Source organism: Gobius niger (assembly GCF_951799975.1).
Source record: "Gobius niger genome assembly, chromosome: 8".
Classification (NCBI taxonomy): domain Eukaryota; kingdom Metazoa; phylum Chordata; class Actinopteri; order Gobiiformes; family Gobiidae; genus Gobius; species Gobius niger.
Window position 1 is genome coordinate 10,547,761 of NC_136859.1, and position 20,169 is coordinate 10,567,929.

Below are 20,169 nucleotides of genomic sequence, written 5' to 3' on the forward strand. Positions count from 1 at the left end.
CAAGAACACATGCACGTGTTGTTGTGTTTTATAAATCCCATTTTCCTTGAAGGCTTTGATTATAGGCCAGGGCAGGTATAAGAACTTGGCAATTACTGTAATTATGTTGATGTTTTATAGATTGATTTCATCTGCTTTCTTGTAATTTTATGCCACTGGGAAGCACTTTGAATTGCCTCGTGCTCTACAATTAAATTCGCCTTGCATCAAACAACTTGTGTCTCTCAGTAATATTTGAAAAAGACAAAGCCACCGTGGAGCCCCATTGACACCTGTAGGATAATGTCAAACATGTGGAAGCTTTAACTACACAAAGCATGATTCCTTTCTTCTTTTGCAGTGCAGCCCGTCTTCAGAAATCCCCTCGCGCTTCGCCCGTGCGCGTCTGACAGCGCGGCAGCCTTTTGCTGTGGCATGTGAGAGAGGCTCCTTTACAACTGTCGCCCTGTGTTCAAACTGTCGCTCTCTCGGCGCGCGCGGATCCTAATACCCCCCCTCCGGCCCCCCTCCCTCCCCTCACCTGTCCAGGCCTGAATGAACAGACTTCCTTTCTTCTCTGCTAATCTCTCCACGCGGCTAACAATAGCGCTTTGGGGAATTGTATTTGGTCCAACTGAGCATCTGATGGTTTGAGTCGGGCGATTCGCAGTCTGTCGGCCCCAATTACAGTGACTGCGCCTCATCGTTTGACTGATCGCTTCCTCAAAACAATTGTGTCATGTTGTTGGATACAAAAAGGGGTGACGCAATTACCTTTTTTTTTTTTTTTGTAAAAGATTTGGTGGGAGATGTATTTTTAAGTTTTATTACAATAGAACATGCACTATTTGGAATAATCTTTTGGCTGCACTTCCAAATGAGTAACTTAAGTCTACAAGTGGCAAAAACTTGAAAGGAATAAATTATACAGCTCCTATGGTTAAAGACACTGGCAATACTTTATTTTACTCTACCCTTAATACACCTGCCAAATGTAGTACTATGTAATGTCCTGTGTAACAGTGCGTAGTAACTTCTACCTCACATACACGATGGAATAATATATATTTGTAGTTTGGACATAATGTAACAAGACATAGGACCTTAACCCTAACCTTAAAGGAGCTATACTTGACATTTTTTTTCTTTTTGTAGGATAAAATTGCTTTGCCCCATAAAAGTATGTTGTAAAAGTACTAATTTGTGAAAAAATCATCCTGAAGCGTGAAGTTTGCGCTGGATTATGATTTGTTGACCTATGGCCAACCCAAATAGTCAATATGACTGTACAATAGTGACTACGAAGGACAACCGTGACAGTAAAAATACTCATTTCGTCACATTTTGACTAAAAGGGTTCAAAATCAGGTATCTTATTACAAAAGGTACCTCCAAAGTACTAATACACATTATGCGGAATCACTTTATTATACACTACCTTGATACATTGTACCTAGCTAAATTTAGTACAATGAAATGTGCTCTGGAATAATCTGTAATAACTTGTACCTATGTAGTACATACACAATGGAATAACTTGTATTGGTACTTTGTAAGTACATAATGTAATAGGACACGAGACCCTTAGGGTTTGGGCTTAAGGGTTAGGGTTAGAGTTCAAATTATGTCTTATTACATTATGTACCTACAAACTACAAATACATATTATTTCATTGTGTATCTAGCCCATAGGTACAACTTATTACACATTGTTACAGAGCAAATTGTATCAAGGGTAGTGTAAAATAAAGTGTTACCCGGTGGTATGTATAGTAGTTTGGTGGTACATAATGTAACAAGACATAGGACCTTAACCTAACCTTAAAAGGAGCTATACTTGACATTTTTTTCTTTTTGTAAGATAAAATTGTTTTTGTCTCATAAAAGTATGTTGTAAAAGTAGTCATTTGTGGAAAAAATCTGCCTGATGCAAGTTTGCGCTGTATTATGATTTGTTGATGTTGAGGTCAACCCAAATAGCCAATAAGTGACTAAAAGGGGGATTACCTTTTTGACAGTAAAAATACCCATTTCGTCACAAATCAGGTGTAGCCCCTTTAAAGGAACAGGCCACCATTTTTCCATACTGAAATATGTTCTTAGACGAGTTGATATGTACCTGTCCTCAGTCATGCAAAACGACCAAAGATGTTGTTAGCATTTGGCCTCTCCCAGTATATTCCTATGGCTCCAAACGGGGGTGAAGTTGGAAGCGACCAAGCTCTTCCACGGGCACAAAAACCAGACAGGTATGCATACAGGTGCACACTGTCGTTGTGTCATTAAGCAAGACACTTAACCCACCTTGCCTCCAGAGTGTGACTCTATGATGAGTGTGACGAAAAGCGCTTGAGCGTTTTGACACTGAATTTCATGTATTTTTGATTGAAAACAGCAGCCAATATTTTATTTTAAATATCATAATGCAGCATCCAAACTCATTAAACAAGATTTCAAATGCTGCATTTTACAGAAGGGGGTCCCGAGTTGTTGGTTGAGTGATTTTGGGGGTCGCGACCCAAACTTGATATTTCTGTTTACAAACATTGAAAGAGGGAGCGAGTAACCTATTCCTTGCTTTTGTTTCAACCCAGTTCTTCACAGGGTCATGGTTTCATGACGTTCAGGGAGCAATTCTGTCACGGTAACGTAAACAATAACTAGCTTAGGGCTCGCAAATCGAATAAAGGCTTTTTAATTAGATCCACAGCGCACAAACTTTACAACGGCCTTCTTTTGCAAGAGACAAAACACATTTAATTCAACTATGGTTCGGACAAATCCACCGTTACCATGGAGATGTTTTTTTGCTGTTTGCACATAACTTCTTACCCCCCAATTTAACCAAGCGCATTTTCTTCAGTTCGGCTTTAACAAATGCTGAATTATAAATATAGTTTTCTACTAAATAAAGATACAAAGACATGGAGAGGAGCGGTGAAGTGGTTCAACAGCCCATGAATACATAAAAAAACAGAGAATGCTAACATGATGCTACATGTTAGCATCGTGTTAGTGCTAATGCTAGCTATGACTCTATGTTTCTCTTCTACTGAACAATCTGTTGTGAATAAACATCCATATAGACCCGATTTACACTTAACTTTATTTGTATGTGATAAGAAAAAGTTTAGGTTTCGCCAGAAAATGGACAAAAAGAATGAAAAAACAGTGTTTCCCAAAAGATTCTATTTTCCCCTTTGATGAGGCCACGCCCCCTTCTATGACGAGATGCCGTCTGATCTATATGACATCATAGTACTGAACTCTATGAGGAAAAAAAAAATCAGGTATCGTCGCTTTAATCAGGCCTGTGGATTACTACCAACTTCTCTTATAATGTCACAGTGTTACATTTCCTCCATCACGCCTGCTCCCTGCAGTGAGAGTGAATGCTACAGTGGGGGGAGAGGGGGAAAGAGGGGGAGGCTTTGGGATTGAAGGGGTGTGAATGAGTGCCATCGCAATGCAGTGAGTGGTGCTGCTAAAAATACATATTGACACATGGACTCCTCCAGGGGCTCACAGACGGGGTCAGCGACAAACAGCCCAGCGGCCATTTACCGCAAACAAAGAGGTCTCATTCATGCACTGACACAATTAAACCAACGACAATTTAAAATAACCCACGTGTTGCGCTAAGAGGCTGCACAATTCAGGAAAGTCGCACTCAGCGGTGTAATGGATGCCGTGGTAATGGGTAATTGGCTGAATGTGTCGGAGGAGAGCAGTGACAGCGCAGCCCTTGGTGCAAACCCGAGCCAGGTGTCGTGTCGAGGCATGGCGAGGGGGGAATAATGTGAATATGGTTTGTGGACACAGTGTGCTGGACGCCCGCTGAGGACGCTATTGTTTCTGAGAAGGTCTGCACTGACGCGCCGCTGAGCCGCGTTTACAGAGAGCTGGTCATCACCGAGAGAAAAGAGATGGTTTGGCGGTCCACTACTGTCTGTGTGCTCAGAATACACCTCTGTGAATGAAAAGAGGAATCAATTTGGGGAGGGGGGGTGTAGACAGCAACATGACTCACGCTGTACATCCACGAAGAGAGAAGTGGGGATCGGAAAAGTCCACACATTTGCTATAATAATCAATCCGATACATACACACATAACTATCCATAGTGAGCTGTTCTGAAACTTGAGCTACTTTTGAGAGTCATTCAGAAAAGATTGTCATTGCTGTAACTATGGGATGCTTCAAATATGGTGCAGAATATCGGTCTTTCAATCACAACAAAAGTAATAAAGCACATATTTCATATTTTTACAGCCTCTCCTCGAAAGTATTTGTCACTCCTCTGATAATTCTTTATTGAATCTGTAGCACAAACCCAGCAATTTGACGGTCAGGATGTGGCACACAAAACAAACATGAGAAAAATCCATTTAGATGCAACAAGTCGAGAAAATGTAAAAAATAATGATGCTCTCTCTGTACCTGAGCCATTGCTACTGCTTCTAAATTAGACAATAGAATTGATCTTGAATTATAAACTAAAACTACAGGTTATAATTTTGTAATTTTGTCCCAGCCCTAGTAATTACTGCAGTAGAAAAGCTACATTCAGATGTATTTGGCCTGTGTTAATTAAGCCGCACTGAAGTGTAACAAGTTTTCTTTTGCCAATGAGACTAATCTCAATATGTTGAATGTATGACGGATGATGTAATTTGCTGTAGGACAAAGTTATTTCATGATGCAAGCGCATGTACACTGTGTGTATGTAAATGCTGCTTGTGCTTCGTAATTAGCATTACTCCCTTTTGGGGATGGATAGTGTAGAGTTTCACTCATGTATCTTACTTAAGGTAAATGCCATCATGAGTGCATATAATACCTTTTTTTGCTGCTGTTCATTGTTATTGTTTTGTTCATTGTTGTTGTTTTGTTCCTTTTGGACTATGTCCTTTTTTATTATTGTGAAATGAACATTTTTATTGGATTGAGTTCGGTGGTCGGCACTCTTAAACTTTTGCTTCAGCCCACTCCTTTTGAGCAGAATTCTTATCTAAATAATTAAACTAAACTAAACTAAACTAATTTATTCTGCTTAAACTGTAGTGTATTTCTTCTTTTGCGATAGAGGAGAGTTTTGGCTGCAGAGGGCCCGTCACCCCCCGCTGCTCCAGGACGGTGGAGGTGGGGGGACAACTGCCCGGGCTGTAAATAACATCTGCCTGTGTGGTCTGTGGATACAAGTACTGTGCATCAAAGCGCTTTCCAAAAGTGTCAAAGAGTGAACGGCACTCTGACTCCAACTGAAGCAGCTCTCAAAGTGATCAAAGTGCACAGAGAAGGGGAAGTATAAGCTGTCACCTGCTTGATACTGTTGTATTTGATACCCCCCTAGTGACCACAGAGGTTCTCGTCAGGAAAGACTTACATGAAACTTGTTCTTGACAGAGTAGTTTTACTTTTGCAGAGTAAAAAAACAAAACAAACAAGCCGATGATAGTATCAAATAGTGTTGTGGATGTTTTACTTCTCTCGGCAAGTGGCTTCATCAGCAACAAATCTCGTAGCAACAGGCTGTGTTTATATTGACCAAGTATGTAGTGGTGGCACTCACTTTTATGTCTCCATGCTGGCACGTAAACAAGAGGCTGCTTCCCTCTTTCTTGGTGCAGCAGTGTTTTTGCCTTTTGCTGTGAACTGCATTTGCAGTTTTTATGTAAACAAACAGCTAACACTAGCTAGCTAGAGTAGCTTCTTCTGAAACACTGAAGAGGCACCAAGAGCCCTCCACACCTGCAGCACAGTGGAGGCGTCACAAAAGGCAAGAAGGAGTGAGACGAGGTGGCACCGCGGGAGCGGAGGGAGCTGCGCAGGAGGATGAGGAAGGAGGAGGTGGAGGAGCTGACTAGTGCAGGACACCATGCTCTGAAACAGGGACAAACTCAGGAGGCAGTGCATCGTTTCCGAGGAGCACTGAGAGCAGCCCACAGTGGTAGATGCAGAGTCGCAGCGGCTCAGGACTAACCCTAACATCTGATCTACGCAATTTTGTTGTACAATTGTACAATGAAAAATAAAGCACTTAGTACTTAAGTATTCTAAAAAGTGACTGCAGAGTCGAATAACACCTTTATTCCAAATTTAGATTTGGTATCTATTGTACATGTTTTTTGTGGTAGGGGACACCGGAGTACCCAGAGGAAACCTACGCAGACACGGGGAGAACATGCAGGCCCTGATAAATAAAAGATCGTTAGCGACTGACAGACCCTCTGTGAGTGTGAGGCTAAGCGTCCTCAACACTAAAACATCCCAGTACAGACGACAGGTCAAGAACCAGAGCCTCTGAGAGAAAACTCTACGTTTAACAGCGCTTACACAAACACGTTCACCGAACCATAAAAGTCATTAAGATTCAGAACATTCTCACTTCAATCCCTGCTGGAAATCACCTGAAATCCACCTATGCTGAAAAACAAGGCCTCCAGGACCTTGCTTACTATAACAAGAATCAGTACAGGGCCGTTTTGCTAATTCATTTGGGACACAGGCTTTTTACGATTACAGCCATTGTTGTTAAACTTTGCAGATGAGGCGTATAACCATGTCCAGCTTACCTTTCTGGGTGTGTGTAAAACTGCCTAATGCTTTCCTCTGTTCCGCTAAGCTCCCACATGTAACCAATTCAGTCCTCACAGGTCTCACCCACACGTCACGAAGGGTCACCCGGGGAAAGCTAAAAGGGCAAACACGATGACGACATCATGAGAAAGCTTTCAAAAAGAAGAGAAAAACTCCAATCCAAAACACATGGGCATTACTGAGGCGACGAACACTGACATGTTACACACCCGAATTTAATTAACAGTTGTGAAATTTATGGTGTCGTGCACTTGTAAATCAGGGGGCTTTGTCTGGCTCTAATCATTGCCATACAATTTTGGGGGGAACCGCAACCTTTTAGCGCAATAGCTGGAGGAAATTAAGCGTCTCATGGTTGTGAATCAGAATTAGGAAAAGGTCCAAATGATCAGGGCTGTTTTTAGTGTCGTTTGGCCCAGATTCAAGACTTTGTTTGGAGTCACCATATTTGAAAGAATTAAAGTTAGGCTACAAAAGATTAGGCTATTTTGTAAATATTTCATAAACATGACCCACCTGTGTCCCCGGATATGAGGTAAACATGTTCAAATCACATTCTGGTGTTGCTGATGACTTGCTGATAATTGCATAGTTGTGGAAATATAGTCCTAATACCTATTTGACCTTATAGAGACCCACTGCATGGCCTTTACTTTCAATCATGGTGGTCTCTACAACGCTCCAGGATCAATTGTTTTGTGGGTTTTCTGGTGACCGTCAGCGGAGAAAACCTTCCAAACAATTAATCCTGGACTGTCCTAGAGACCAGTGTGATGGAAAGTAAAGCCGCCATAATGACCTCTCAAACAAGTCAAGGTACAAGGTCAAATACACCCACAGGAAGTGAAATAAACCACAAAACCTGGACACAAAATGAAGTGAAATTTCATATCTCATATCAACGCTGCATTATGCAACTTTTTATGTGAAAAAAAAAGTTGATATTTTTGTACATCTGACCTTGTAGTGACCCAGTGGCTGTATGAGGCCTTTACTTTCCATCACAGTGGCCTTTAGGATGCTCCAGGATCCATTGTTGGAAGGTTTTCTCTGCTCTCACCAGAAAACCTACAAAACAAGTGATCCTGATCTGCTTCATGCCCATGACACTAGAGGCCGCCATTACTGTCGTACCTCCATATTGCCACTAGTCTCCCATTGAAAAGCAGAGGACACGTTAAAAACAACTTTAACGCCTGGTTTCTATTTTTTAACACTTTCTACGGCTACATATTCCTCCTGAGATAACGCTGGGTTAGTCACAATTAAAGAAACCAGGCTGGTCTTCATAAGAAGAATTTTAGAAATCTCGTACTTAATGAGGGTCGGACTGCTAGCATTAGAGCCGCGCGAGCTACACGTCACGCAAGGGTCTACAGTGAAGATCCCGCCCTTATGCCTTTTTTAGGAACATGCTTCGTCAGAGCTGGGCAGGGGGAGTCTGTAAATCCGCCATGATTTCCCCCTCGAGCGTGGTCATTATGGTAAACAGGAAGGAGTGAGCAGAAGCTGTCCATTTATATATACAGTCTATGGGTAAAATACATAAATATCAACTCTTTTTTTCACATAAAAAGTTGCATAATGCACGTTTAAATCTAAAAAAAAAAACTCCAATGTAGATAATAGTTAGTCTTGTGCAACACTTTTCCAGATGCTCAAATTTTCATACATTATCAGTTCACTCTAAATGCATAAAAATGGGGCAGTCTGACGGAAACACATCTGCCAATCTGCGCCATAGGCCCCCCGACCACCGAAGCACTCACACACCTCGCTTTTGCACAGACAATGTGGGTGAGGTGATTTGCCCAAGGGTACGATCGTCTGGAGCGGGATTTGAACCATTATTTCAGTAATGTCTGTCTGCGTTTATCAAGTCAGCAAATAGCATAACTGCATGTACACATTTGGCAATGAACCCAAATTGCAAAGGGGAAAAAAGGGGGGATTTCCGTCCATGTATTGCATAAATCACAGAGGAATCTCGGTCTGAATATGATGATGTGAGTTAATGTAGTCAATGACAGCAACACCCGCAGTTCTCAAAAGAGCCGTAAATTACAGGCACTGATCCGTACCAGATGAACTTAGGAGCAAGTTTTCATTAACATTGAAATGTTTGGAGATCAGTTCCATATGTTTTATAATTTTAATATATTTTAGAGGTTCTTTCTTTTGGCTTCACAGAGAAGTCAGTGTCACAATTATGTTTCCAATCTTTATTTTTTCTTCTATTTGTGAAACAAGGTTTGTTTTGTCCTTTATTATTATATTTTAACTCAGACATTTGTGGGAAAAACACTGTGCACCCAATTATAAAGCTTTTCCCCCCCAATTTCACTCCAGGCGAGTTTTCTAGCATTTCAAGGAAGTAACCACCTGGACGGGGCCTTTCTGTGTGGAGTTTGCATGTTCTCCCTGTGTCTGCATAGGTTTCCTCTGGGTACTCCGGTTTCCCCTACCACTAAAAACATGTACAATAGGCCAGGATGACGGATTAAGTGATAAAGTTCTTCTTCTTCTTCTTCTTCTAGCCCTGAAAACAGACACTTCAAGTTGTTATTTGCCTATAAACTTGTCCCTGTGAAGAGTTGGGATGCTGCAATTGTTTTAGGAAAGTGTTCATTTAGTGGTTTCTTCTGTCATTGTTTGTAATAAAAAAAAAAAAGAATCAGGAATGTGGCTACAATAATATAAGCCTAAGTGCTAAGTGCTTTCCACGGAGGAAAGCACTTCTACCTCTGACTGTATGAAGCCACAGCACAGGCAACAAAACCCTAATGAGTGTCAATGTTGAGCTAGGAAATATGTGATTTGTATGTACCCTATGAAAGTGGCACCACCTCGTAAAATATCAGATCATCAGGCTTCGATCAGGATCTAAATCAAACAGATCTGAATTGGACTTAATTACTGTATATCTAAACTGGGTGTAAACCACGTCCAAACTCCCCAAACCCTAAAGCTAACATACACTATTACTAAGGCATCATTGAAATGAAATAAAGTCTAAAAATACAGATGACCCTTGGTATTTTTTAGCACGCCAATTACAACTAGAAATGCAATGGCTGCGCCATTGCGATTGACTGCGGAATTGCGGGAAGCGAATGCAGAAATTGCATAAACTGTTCAAATTGCATACATTGCTTAATTTGCATAATCTAATTTGCATAAACTGGTAAAATGCATAAAATGTCATGTTGCATAAACTGTATAAACTGCATAAAGTGGTAAAATGCATGAATGGGTTAATTTGCATAAATTATGTAAATTGCATAAACTCTTTAAAATTCAAAAATCCTAAATGGCATAAACTCTTAAGTTGCATAAACGGTTTAAAATGCATAAAGTGGTTACTTTGCATAAATTATTAATATTGCATATACTTTTATATTCCATAAACTGGTCAAACTGTTGAAATGGCCTCAGTGCTTGATTGGCAGAAGCTGCACAAATGGCTGAAAGTCCTGGAGTCTCCCCATTGGCTGGATTCCCCCATACACACCAATGCAAAAATTTCAAACTCTCGTATAAAAAAACTGGAAAACTGCAGAAGGCCAATTTTTTCTCAAAACCCACAAGTTGCAGAAGCTGAACATGCACAAAGTGCAGAAATTGCAGAAAATGCAGAAAAAAGTGCAGAAAAGCATGGATTTGCGGCAGCCCCATTATAAGTCAATGGGAAAAATCTCCGACATTTTGGCCGATTGCGGAAAAAACGTAAGTTGCAGAAGTCCCAAAAGTAATAGCACCCTTCTCCTCAACATGCGGAACATTTTGATGCATAACTTGCATAAATTGCACAAAGCATGAAGGTGCTGAAAGCTCTAGAAAATCGGGAAAAAGATGGAAGAGGAATAATAATAAAGAACATGAAAACCAATAATTGACTGCGGAAGAATTCCGCAGTCAATCAATTAAAGAGGCATTATGCTATTTTTTATGCGGGGGGGAAAAAAAAGGTTGATATTGTGCCTTGTAGTTACCCAGCAGGTATGGGTGGTCAGCATGGCGCCTTTACTTTCCATCACAGTGGTCTCTACAACGCTCTAGGGTCACTTGTTTTGTAGATTTTCTAGTGAGAGGGCCTGTCAGCTGTGAAAACCTTCCAAACAATTGACCCTGGAGTGTCTTAGAGAGCACCATGATGGAAAGTAAAGGCACCATACAGACCACTCATACAGCCACTGGTTCTCTACAAGGTCAAATACACAGAAGCATCACTATGCAACTTTTTCCACATAAAAAGTTGCATAGTGCACCTTTAAAGTGACGCATGTAACAAACAGACCTCCATTTGAATAGTTTCACAGTATGAAACACTCAGAGCATAACCTTAGTTCTGCCCACGCTGTGCTATCCTCACAATGGTTTCAGTTGCTCTTATAGACTTCTCTCAAGGACAATAAAGGTCACAGAATGAAGTCTTCTGATTGGTCGAAGTGGCTCGGTGATGTCGTCTCCTTGTCCTTGTCAGACTGGAATAGGTTTCCCCATCGCAACACAAACATAGCACTTGCCCTTCTATCACAAAAGAAAAAAAAGCCCAAAACATTAAACAGGAAGTACGTTTGTTCTATATATCTTTTACTCTTCAACCTGGAGCACCTCCAGCAGTAAAGCCTCTCCATGTTTTGTATCCAGGCGTTAACTGGAAACTTGGGTCAATCATTAATTCTTTTCCCGTGTGAACGAGAAAAAAGCTGTCAATGCACGCCCTCCTACTTTAACAAGTCACATAGATGGACTCCAGACAACTGTTGAATTGTGCAGTCATGTTCCTCAGATTATGTAATTGTTATGAAAAGACGTAATGACAAGTCCCGCCCCTTAATTAGAAGACTGTCCTAATCATAGGGAGCACTTGCATTTCAATGACTGTTTTCTTTTCTGTACACTGGCAACGGATGAGGTGGAATTAGACACATAAATAAGTGTGAAACCATTCATTTCTCTCATTATGTGTATTATAAAGATTTATCCCCCAGGTTTCCTTTCACTCTCCAAAAAAAAATATAAAAAAAAATAGACTAAACAGATTCACTCAGCAAACAAAGCTCCAAGTTTTGAAGATTATAATTTATTGCAGAAAGCCATCCAGTTTTTTTTTTCTCTTTTTTTACACAAGATATGAAATGTGGAATGCAGCATTGAACTCCAACACACCTCCGTATGAAACAGCGAGTTCAGTCGTTTTCATAAGAGCCCACTTTCACACATTTGAATGGCGCTGTGTGCAATGTACCAGGAAGAGACCGCTGCGGTTTGATGCCAGAGGTGGGCGACGTACAGCCTAGATAGAATAGCAATTGTTTCTACGCAACGTTTTGGGCCACTGTCACATAACATCAACCGAAAAAGCTTAAAAAGTGGATGCCTTTGAAGTAAGGAAGGCGCAGGCGCTTTACGCACACACCTCGGAACATTTGTTTGGACCAATTCATCTGCATTTTTTTTTTTTTTTTTTTCATCTCAGCATACTCTGATAGATTGCAAAAATATTATCAGGATAATCCAAAAATATATTAAGATGTTTTGTCTTGTCTGCATGGCTCACCCAACACTTTAAACCACTCACAGAAGAGCGAGTATGGCTGGAACAGTTGAAATAAAATCATTTTTGCATCAGAACAAAACTATTTCATCTATTATAATACATATCCAGGCTCCTTTACTTGATCAAGAGAGGAGTGATGTAAATCAGTGGTTCTCAACTGGTGTTTCGGGTCCCAGAAAACATGTATGTAGAGAAAAAGTATAGAATCAACATTTGAGCCTATTATTGGGTTGCTTTTATCATAAATTCAGCTTTTTAGGCTTATTTAAAGGAACAGGCCACCATTTTTCCACACTGCGATATGTTCTTACCTGAGCTTGGATGAGTTCATGCGTACCTGTCTGGTCTTTGTGCGTGCCCTCAGTCACGACCAAAGATGTTGTTAGCATTTGGGCTCTCCCTGTATATTCCTATAGCTCCAAACAGAGTCAAGTTAGAAGCGACCACGCTCTTCCATGGGCACAAAGACCAGACAGGTACGTATCAACTCGTCTAAGCTCAGGTAAGAGCATATCTCAGTGGAAAACGTTGGCCTGTTCCTTTAAAGCTTGTTCAAGGAAAAGACTATATTTTCCATTACATTTCACAAGTGTAAGTCGTATTTGGGTCATGGCTTGTCCCAATGTGATTGTTGGTCCTGACGCCAAACCAGCTAAGAACCACTGATCTAAATTATACTTTTAGACACTGAACTGTTGGTTGGAAGAATAAAAAGTGTGCGTTCGAGAAAACCAGCATCAGAGGATAATGATTGTAGCTAAAACACTACACGTCTGATTCCTGAAAAAGAGTTGTCCTGAAAAAACAGGACTAAACCTGTAATAATCCGACACGCTCCCTCCCCGAAAGTAGGGCAGAGTACTGTTTAAATACTTTAGCACATAAACTGGGTTACTATATCTAAATGATACTTTTCAAAAACAGATGTTCATTGCGTTCTGGAGACCCTCATTATGAGGCTGTGTGTTGGAAAGTATCACCAGCGTTATAAACCAGTCATCGATTAATAAAGCCATAAACGCTACCCATAACCTAATGACACTTTAAACCATTGCTTTCTTACTCATGTTGCCTTGAATCAATCTCCAGCTTTTTATTAAAGACTTGTGAACTATGAAATGAAAACTAGGACTTCGCTTTACTATAGTATTTTGAGAGCCACATAAAGACCCCTATTTTTTTTAATAAATGCTTCATGTCCAGTCGCTGTCGAGGAGGATTTGGAAAAGCTTGTTTGGCTTTTTATTTACTTTTTCAACAGAATAACTTCAGGGAATTGCATGCAAAAATGTCAAACTTAATCTTCCTAACACTAAAAACCAACAGGGCAGAGGCACAGCATGGGCACACTCTGAATATGATAAAACAGAGGCATTTAGATAAGTCTAAGGCAGATGCTGATGTCAAAAGGAATGTAGGTAATGACGATGAATCTGCAGGACTTGAACTGGAGCTTATAGGTTGGGTTTAGGTGCGTTCGATCCACAGTGTAAAATTTCGGTGCAGGGTGAAGGTTTTCTAAGGTAGAATCTGATGATGAAGATTCATAATGCAGATGTTTTGACCTTTGTGGATTTTCTGTTAACGTCAGAAAATTATTGAATGAAGCAATTAGAAAAGGACACAAAGGCTGCAATTTGTCCCAATGTCCGCGCTCTAAACAACTAAATATCCCGTCGCTATGACAACTATAGATTCTACCGAAGAACTCCAACAATCCTACACCTCGGTTTTACTCTGTGAACACTCCCGAACGCTGTGACATCTTGTGAACGCAGCCGGTGAAGCGGCGTGTACTCGTCGGTCACTCGCACTCGTTCTCTCTCAGCACGTTGAACATGTTGACCGGCTGCTGCTGCCCGCCCCTGCTCTTCGCCGGGCGGCCGAAGCCCTCGTCTTCGTCGTCTCCGTCCTCGTCGTCGTCAGCGTCGCGGTCCCGCTCCTCCTCCTCCGGCTCGCTGCTCGACTCCCCCTCCTCGTCGGACACCTCCTCCACGTTCGTCCTGCCCTGCAACGCCATGATGTCGGGCAGATCCGTGTGATTCTCCCAGTGCTCTGCAGGACAAAAAAAAAAAAGTACGATAAATCAATGTCTGCTCATCCAGTAAGTTTGCCATTTCCTTTTTCAGCAAGTTATCGAAATGTCCCCTGCGCCCTTTCGATGCTTCGCTCTTGATGTACTTTCTGCAGCGTTTTGGACCTCCTTCAAAAGGTAAAAAGTTTTCTTACCTCTGAGGCAGCTGTAGCCTGGAGGTCTGAGGCAGAGGCACAGTCGTCCATCGACAGCCAGCCTCAGGAGACTGTTGGCTGCGCGGTAAACATCGTTACGGGCCGCCTTTGCCGTCTTATAACCTCTTCTCTCTGCCCAGGCTGAAAATGTAAACCGATGCGGAGGGAAAAAGCTGTTTTAGTACAATAAAAGTATAAGTACACATTAGACAACAATACTACACACAAGGATATCAACCTGACATAAATATTAAGGCCCGATGGTGGTGCAGTTCGTAGAGTGGGTCGTCTCGTGATTGGTAGGTCGTGGGTTCGAAATTTGAGCTCCCACAAATGCACACTGTTGTTGTGTCACTTCACGCTACTAGCCGAGGTAGGTACACACGAGGTTAACAAGAGCTTTTTTCCGATCGACTTTTCAATATGAATAGATAAAAAGGTACAGATTTTCTTAAGCTTTGGCTTAGTGGAATTGGATGTTTTTTTAAGGTATTTGAAAGATTAATATTGGTCTCTTTGATGACAGCTCACAACACTATATTGTTTACAGCAGCGAACCCCCCAAGGCGCAATGCATTATGGTATTGCCCAAGTAGCGAATGGGGCGACTCGTTGCATTTTCCCTCAACCCAAGTCTCCACATCATGCATTTCAGCTAAAACACTAATGTTAAAGGGGCTAGATGCAAGTTGGCCATTTTATACTCACTACTGCCACCTCAGGTCATAAGTGTAGCTGCACCTTCTATATCAAGCTTGTGCATGACGGCAATTTGGACCCGAAGTAACAACGTTTTGAGTAACAGTGCAGGATTCTAGAGGCAGTTGTGGTGAACAGGTCTGAGCTCATTCTACACATTAGGACATTGCTGGAACATGTAGAGGGAGGAAAATACATCATTTTAAAATGTTTAAACTCCGTATAGTCCCTTTAACTTACTTACATTGGCTATAGAGTTGTGGGTGACGGTCATGCAGGTGAGTCATGAGGTTCAAAGTATTGCTGCCGTTAGCAGACACTTTTTTCCTGCATGTTCTGCAAACGGATAACTGTTTTCTATCAACTGTCCCCCGGCATTATTAAAATACCCAAAATATGCCCAGACTTCAGACTTTGTGATCTTTGAAGGCTGATAGATCTCCTGAGCGCTGTCGTCTCCTCCTTCAGACTTAAAACATCGGCCTATATGTCGGTTATTGACTGTGCTAACCCCTTCATATCAGTATCGGACCCCAAAAATCCATATCCGTTGGGCCCCAATAACAAAATAGCATACATTTTTTCTGAGATTCAGTCATGTTAGGCGCCTGAACCTACCCTCACAAACGTCCCAAGCTGTCCACTCGGGCTCCCCCTGGCTCTCCTGCTGCGGGTCTCTCTCCTGCAAAACTGGATGTTTCAGCTTGAGCACAGGCAGAAACTGCATTCTTTCACAGAGATAGCCCACGGAGCTGTAGGGATCTCGCAGCTGAGCCACTGGATAGATGCCCGCAAGAATCTGAAATAAAAACACACAGAACAGGATAAAGTTACCAACACTGAAACTTTTACAGATGCACCTTTACATCTTTAAAGCAGCCCACAAAGCAGTACGCCTTTATTCTGTACCTGTAGCTGCTTGTTGACCCGGGAGGGGAAGACCAGTCCGGGGCAGTCGCAGAGTTTGACTGTGGGAGTGAGGTAGTAAGTCTGAAAGTACTTGGTGTGGCCTGGAGTCCGAGACACGCTCACCACTTTTCTTCCAACCAAACTGTTGATCACCGATGACTTGCCGACATTTGGAAAACCTGAGCCAAAAAACGAGGGAGAAAGTCATATTGTAATCTTCAGTCTTAGTGCTATCAAACTTTTAGACTTTTTTCCTAGATATCGATTTTTTTGTAGCACTTGGGTACTTCAGATGACTACGGTAATTTTTCTCTTTTGCAACATTCTCTTTGAGAACTCCTATACTGTACCTATTAGGGTTGTCAAAAAAATTGATTCCTCAATACTAAATTGATGCTAAAAGTGGTATCGAAGCTAGATATTCATTTGAAGTCGTTTTTTTCTCTTAAAAAATCTCAACAAAATTAAATTTTACCAATGTCAACTGTATAGTTACATGCTACCTATCTGTACTTCATTAAAATTCCCCTAAATATATTCATGAGTGGCCAGTTTGAACATTGTGCTGTGAATGAATGCACTGTTCTGCTCTTAAATGTGACAGCAGTGACTGTTACTGTTCATGAAGGCAGAAACAGACAGTGTTTAACATGATGGTCCTGGGCCAAATCCAGTCTCTTAACACTATATTGTAGGTTTAATCGATAAAAACGGTATATACATTTGACTATGTGCAACAGTTAATCAGAGATAACAAATTAGACCCTTTATTACTTAATGTCTCAAAAACATGGTAAATCTGAATAAACTAATATAACGTTGTGTAATTCTGCCCGTGTGTATTTGTCTATGGTGTAGTGTTTGTGCCGAATGTTAGTGTTTGTGCCGAATGTTAACATAGGTTGTGTGTGAGATCATACTAATGAATTGCTTTATCATTTTACAGGTTAATAATGATTGTTGTTATTGTTGTATATTATTTACTGTTGGCAATCTACATCTTGCCCAGGCATTACAGTTGAAAACTAACTTTAGAGCTAAAACTGGCACATTTACAGTGATGTTAATTAATGTGCATTGTCCCTGTTCAAATAAACTAACAAAATAAAAAATAAGAAATAAAATATTCTGCCATGTAGACAAGAGTTTCCTACAGCAAATATGACATTTAAAAGGGGCTTTTTTTCTTTTTTTACTGTGGTATCGAAAGCGGTATCAAGAATGAAGTTTTATTTTGAGTATCGAAATCGAGTTTGAAACTTCAGTATCGTGACAACACTGGTACCTATGCAGCCCAGTGTGAGGACGCCGTCTTTGTAGAGCTCCTGGGACATGCCGCTCATCTCCATGGCGCTGTCGCTGTGGTGCTCCATCAGCACCGACGCCCCGGGCCCCTCATCTGCCCCGTCTCCATCCATGCGCTCGGCCACAGCGTCGCTCTTTATCTTTTGTTCCCAGCTTGAAAGGTCAACTGTGGCATAAAAGGACCCAGAGTTAAGCTGTTTGGCGTATGCAGAACAGAGTATATCAAGATGGACTCTATACAAACAGCTGAGTGGACAGTGCTTACCTTTCCCCACCGTGATCTCCTGACACGCTCGGAGGATGTCTAAAGGGCCTCCAGCGTGGCTCCAGCTGGCCTTCGTTCTCATTCTCTTCTTTTGTAGCACTAGAAGCAAGAAAACAAAGGACACAGAGATTCAAAAGAGCTGAAGTGACGATCCTAACTTCACTGATAAGGCTAAGAACCCGATCTGTTCTCCTGTATAGTATGGCCACATAACCGTATTTTACATCGGCCGCTGTCCTCACCTGTGCTGTAGGGTTGGCCGGGGTGGGAGGTGAAGCAGACTATTTCGATGTGAGGGAACTGGGAGGTCAGGTAGTGCCTCCAGGCAATCACCAGAGCAGCAGGACAGAGGTCCACTTTGTTCAGCACCAACACCACCTGCTTCTGGAGGTCCCCTGTGATGTAGTGGTACAAGTCTGGGGGAAACTGCAACACCTGTGAGGAATAAAATGAAGAGAATGTTGTAACTTAACTGCAGGTCTTTTCATACAGTGATTTAATACAACCATTGTCTCCATCTACTGGACACATGTTGCAATTGCTTTACTCACCGGGTGCCTGATGTCCACGATGAGGAGGATGACGTCTGACATTTCTAACACTCTCCATAACTGTCTCCAGGTCTGAGAAATGCACATATGCACGACATGAGTTTAGCTAAAAAACACACTTTTATATCAACAATTTTAAAGGTTTACTTGATTGTTAAGTGATAAATCATGTGGGATAAAAATATTTCATAACTAGGCACAACACAATCTCAAAATAAGTAAATGAGTAAAATAAATTTGTCAATAAACTGGGCAACAAATCTGAAATGTGCTTGCAAGCACTAGCTTTTCAATCTAAGAACACTGTGTAAATAAAGCAAAGTTTTCCACTAGAAAAGTTGCTACAACTCTTCAGACTCTTGGTTCATCGTGCTGCAGTCTGTATGCCATGTTACATTAAAATGGGGTTTATTGGCAGCATATGCAGACTCTTTTTTTTACTTAATAGTTGTTGAATTCACCTCCAGATTGTGTTCAAAGTGGCTCAGAGATCCGAGTGGGTTTCTGGAGTGCAGGTCGTCCAAATATTCCCGGTACGACTTCTCCTCTTTCCTAAGCAGGCTTTCTCGTGTCATCTCGTAGCTCCAAGGTGGCCGGTGAGGGAAACCAAGGCCTAGGAGAAATCGTAAAGTCAAGGATGTCACGCACTGAATCACAAGTTAGGAGCAGTATGGTGTATTGTTAGACATAAACACAGCTGACCTTTTTCTGAAGGGTAGATGTCATGAATATCAACCTCAAGTTCTTTGTCTGTAACAGGCTGCAGCACCTTCTCTCTGGCAACCTTCTTCCTTTTCTCCACCTCCTCTTTACTCTCCTTCTCAAAGTGCAGACGAAATCTACAGAGGCAAACAGCAGACAATGGTATCATTATTATCATTGACCAGTTCTCATGTAAAGCCTACATGGTGCCAAGTTTACAAAGATGACATATCAATCTCAGGACAGAGGAATGCTTCCATCAGGACATCCTAAACTGGATGACATGGTCTCCTGACCTGTTGGGGTCGTGTCTTCCATCCTGGCTGATGGGCTGTTGGTTTATTCTCCTGATGTCAGTGGTCTCACTGTCTGAAGTGTCTGACTGACGGTCTCCTCGCTCTACACTGGCATTGCGGCTGCTGGGCCCTGAGCCAGTCTCTCCTGAAACAGAAATGCAGGTTAATTGGATGGAAATTCCCCAAAGCCCAAATGGACAGGAGACATTTAAAATAGTTTGTGCTGATACAACACGAATCAAATATTTAAGTTACAAAAGTGAATTACAGTTTACGTGAGTGGGACTTCAATCTAAAACTTTGCACATATTTTCTACCCAGCAGTGTTTGGACATGCCTCAATGCAGTGTTTTCAGTAAACAGCACTTCATGAAAAGAAAGGACAGGCTGTCGACAAAAGAAACCATTATAACTTGGTTTAGGGGCAAAAAAAAAAACAGTATTTATGAACCGTTAATGAAAACTGTACTACATCTTGACTTGTCAATACAAATATGAACTCAAGTTCATCTCTAAGCTGCCCATCGGTTGTCATTATGCCAGTGTGTCTTTACACGCAAATATGTCTCTAACTAATAGGTTTTAAAAGTTCAGAGCGATGAAACGTTGCTGTAAAACCTACAAACTGGACACAGAGCAAAGCTACAGCTAGCATGGCTAACACTGCGTGCACTTACCTCTCTTTCTCTCACGCTTGGTCTGGAGCTGTTTCTTCTTTTGTTTGTTGCTGAATGGCTTCTTCCGCGGCATATTCAGACTAATGTGGATATAAAATGAACTAAGAGCTGTGTGCTACTATCTCCTCGTGTGCCACACAGCTTTCGCTAATAATATTTACATGGGTGAAGTTTCTCGACTCCTACACTTTTCAGTGACGCCATCTCCACTGCAGACTGCAGAGCGGACCGAACCATCCGACCCTCAACACTAAACAATCTGTGGATATTTTACTGTATTAAGGCCTTCCAGGTCTGAAAATCACTACTTTTAAATGCTTTTATAAAAGAGAATGTAGCTCGTAAAAAAATAAAGTATTATGAAATAGTGCCCTCCAGTATCACAATGGTACAG

At 41.5% G+C, this 20,169-nt stretch overlaps 1 protein-coding gene across 1 annotated transcript; it reads right to left on the minus strand.

Moving 5' to 3' along the window:
• Positions 1 to 12,670: 12,670 nt before the first annotated feature.
• On the minus strand, positions 12,671 to 20,005 carry gnl1 (guanine nucleotide binding protein-like 1). The gene is made up of 12 exons (XM_079561339.1): positions 19,776 to 20,005; positions 19,099 to 19,243; positions 18,803 to 18,939; positions 18,562 to 18,713; positions 18,101 to 18,172; positions 17,792 to 17,984; positions 17,550 to 17,648; positions 17,265 to 17,450; positions 15,980 to 16,158; positions 15,689 to 15,869; positions 14,372 to 14,512; positions 12,671 to 14,197 (listed from the first exon to the last, which is right to left on the minus strand). The coding sequence occupies exons 1-12, from the start codon at positions 19,846 to 19,848 to the stop codon at positions 13,947 to 13,949; spliced, it is 1,809 nt and encodes a 602-aa protein (XP_079417465.1). The 5' UTR covers positions 19,849 to 20,005; the 3' UTR covers positions 12,671 to 13,946.
• Positions 20,006 to 20,169: the final 164 nt, after the last annotated feature.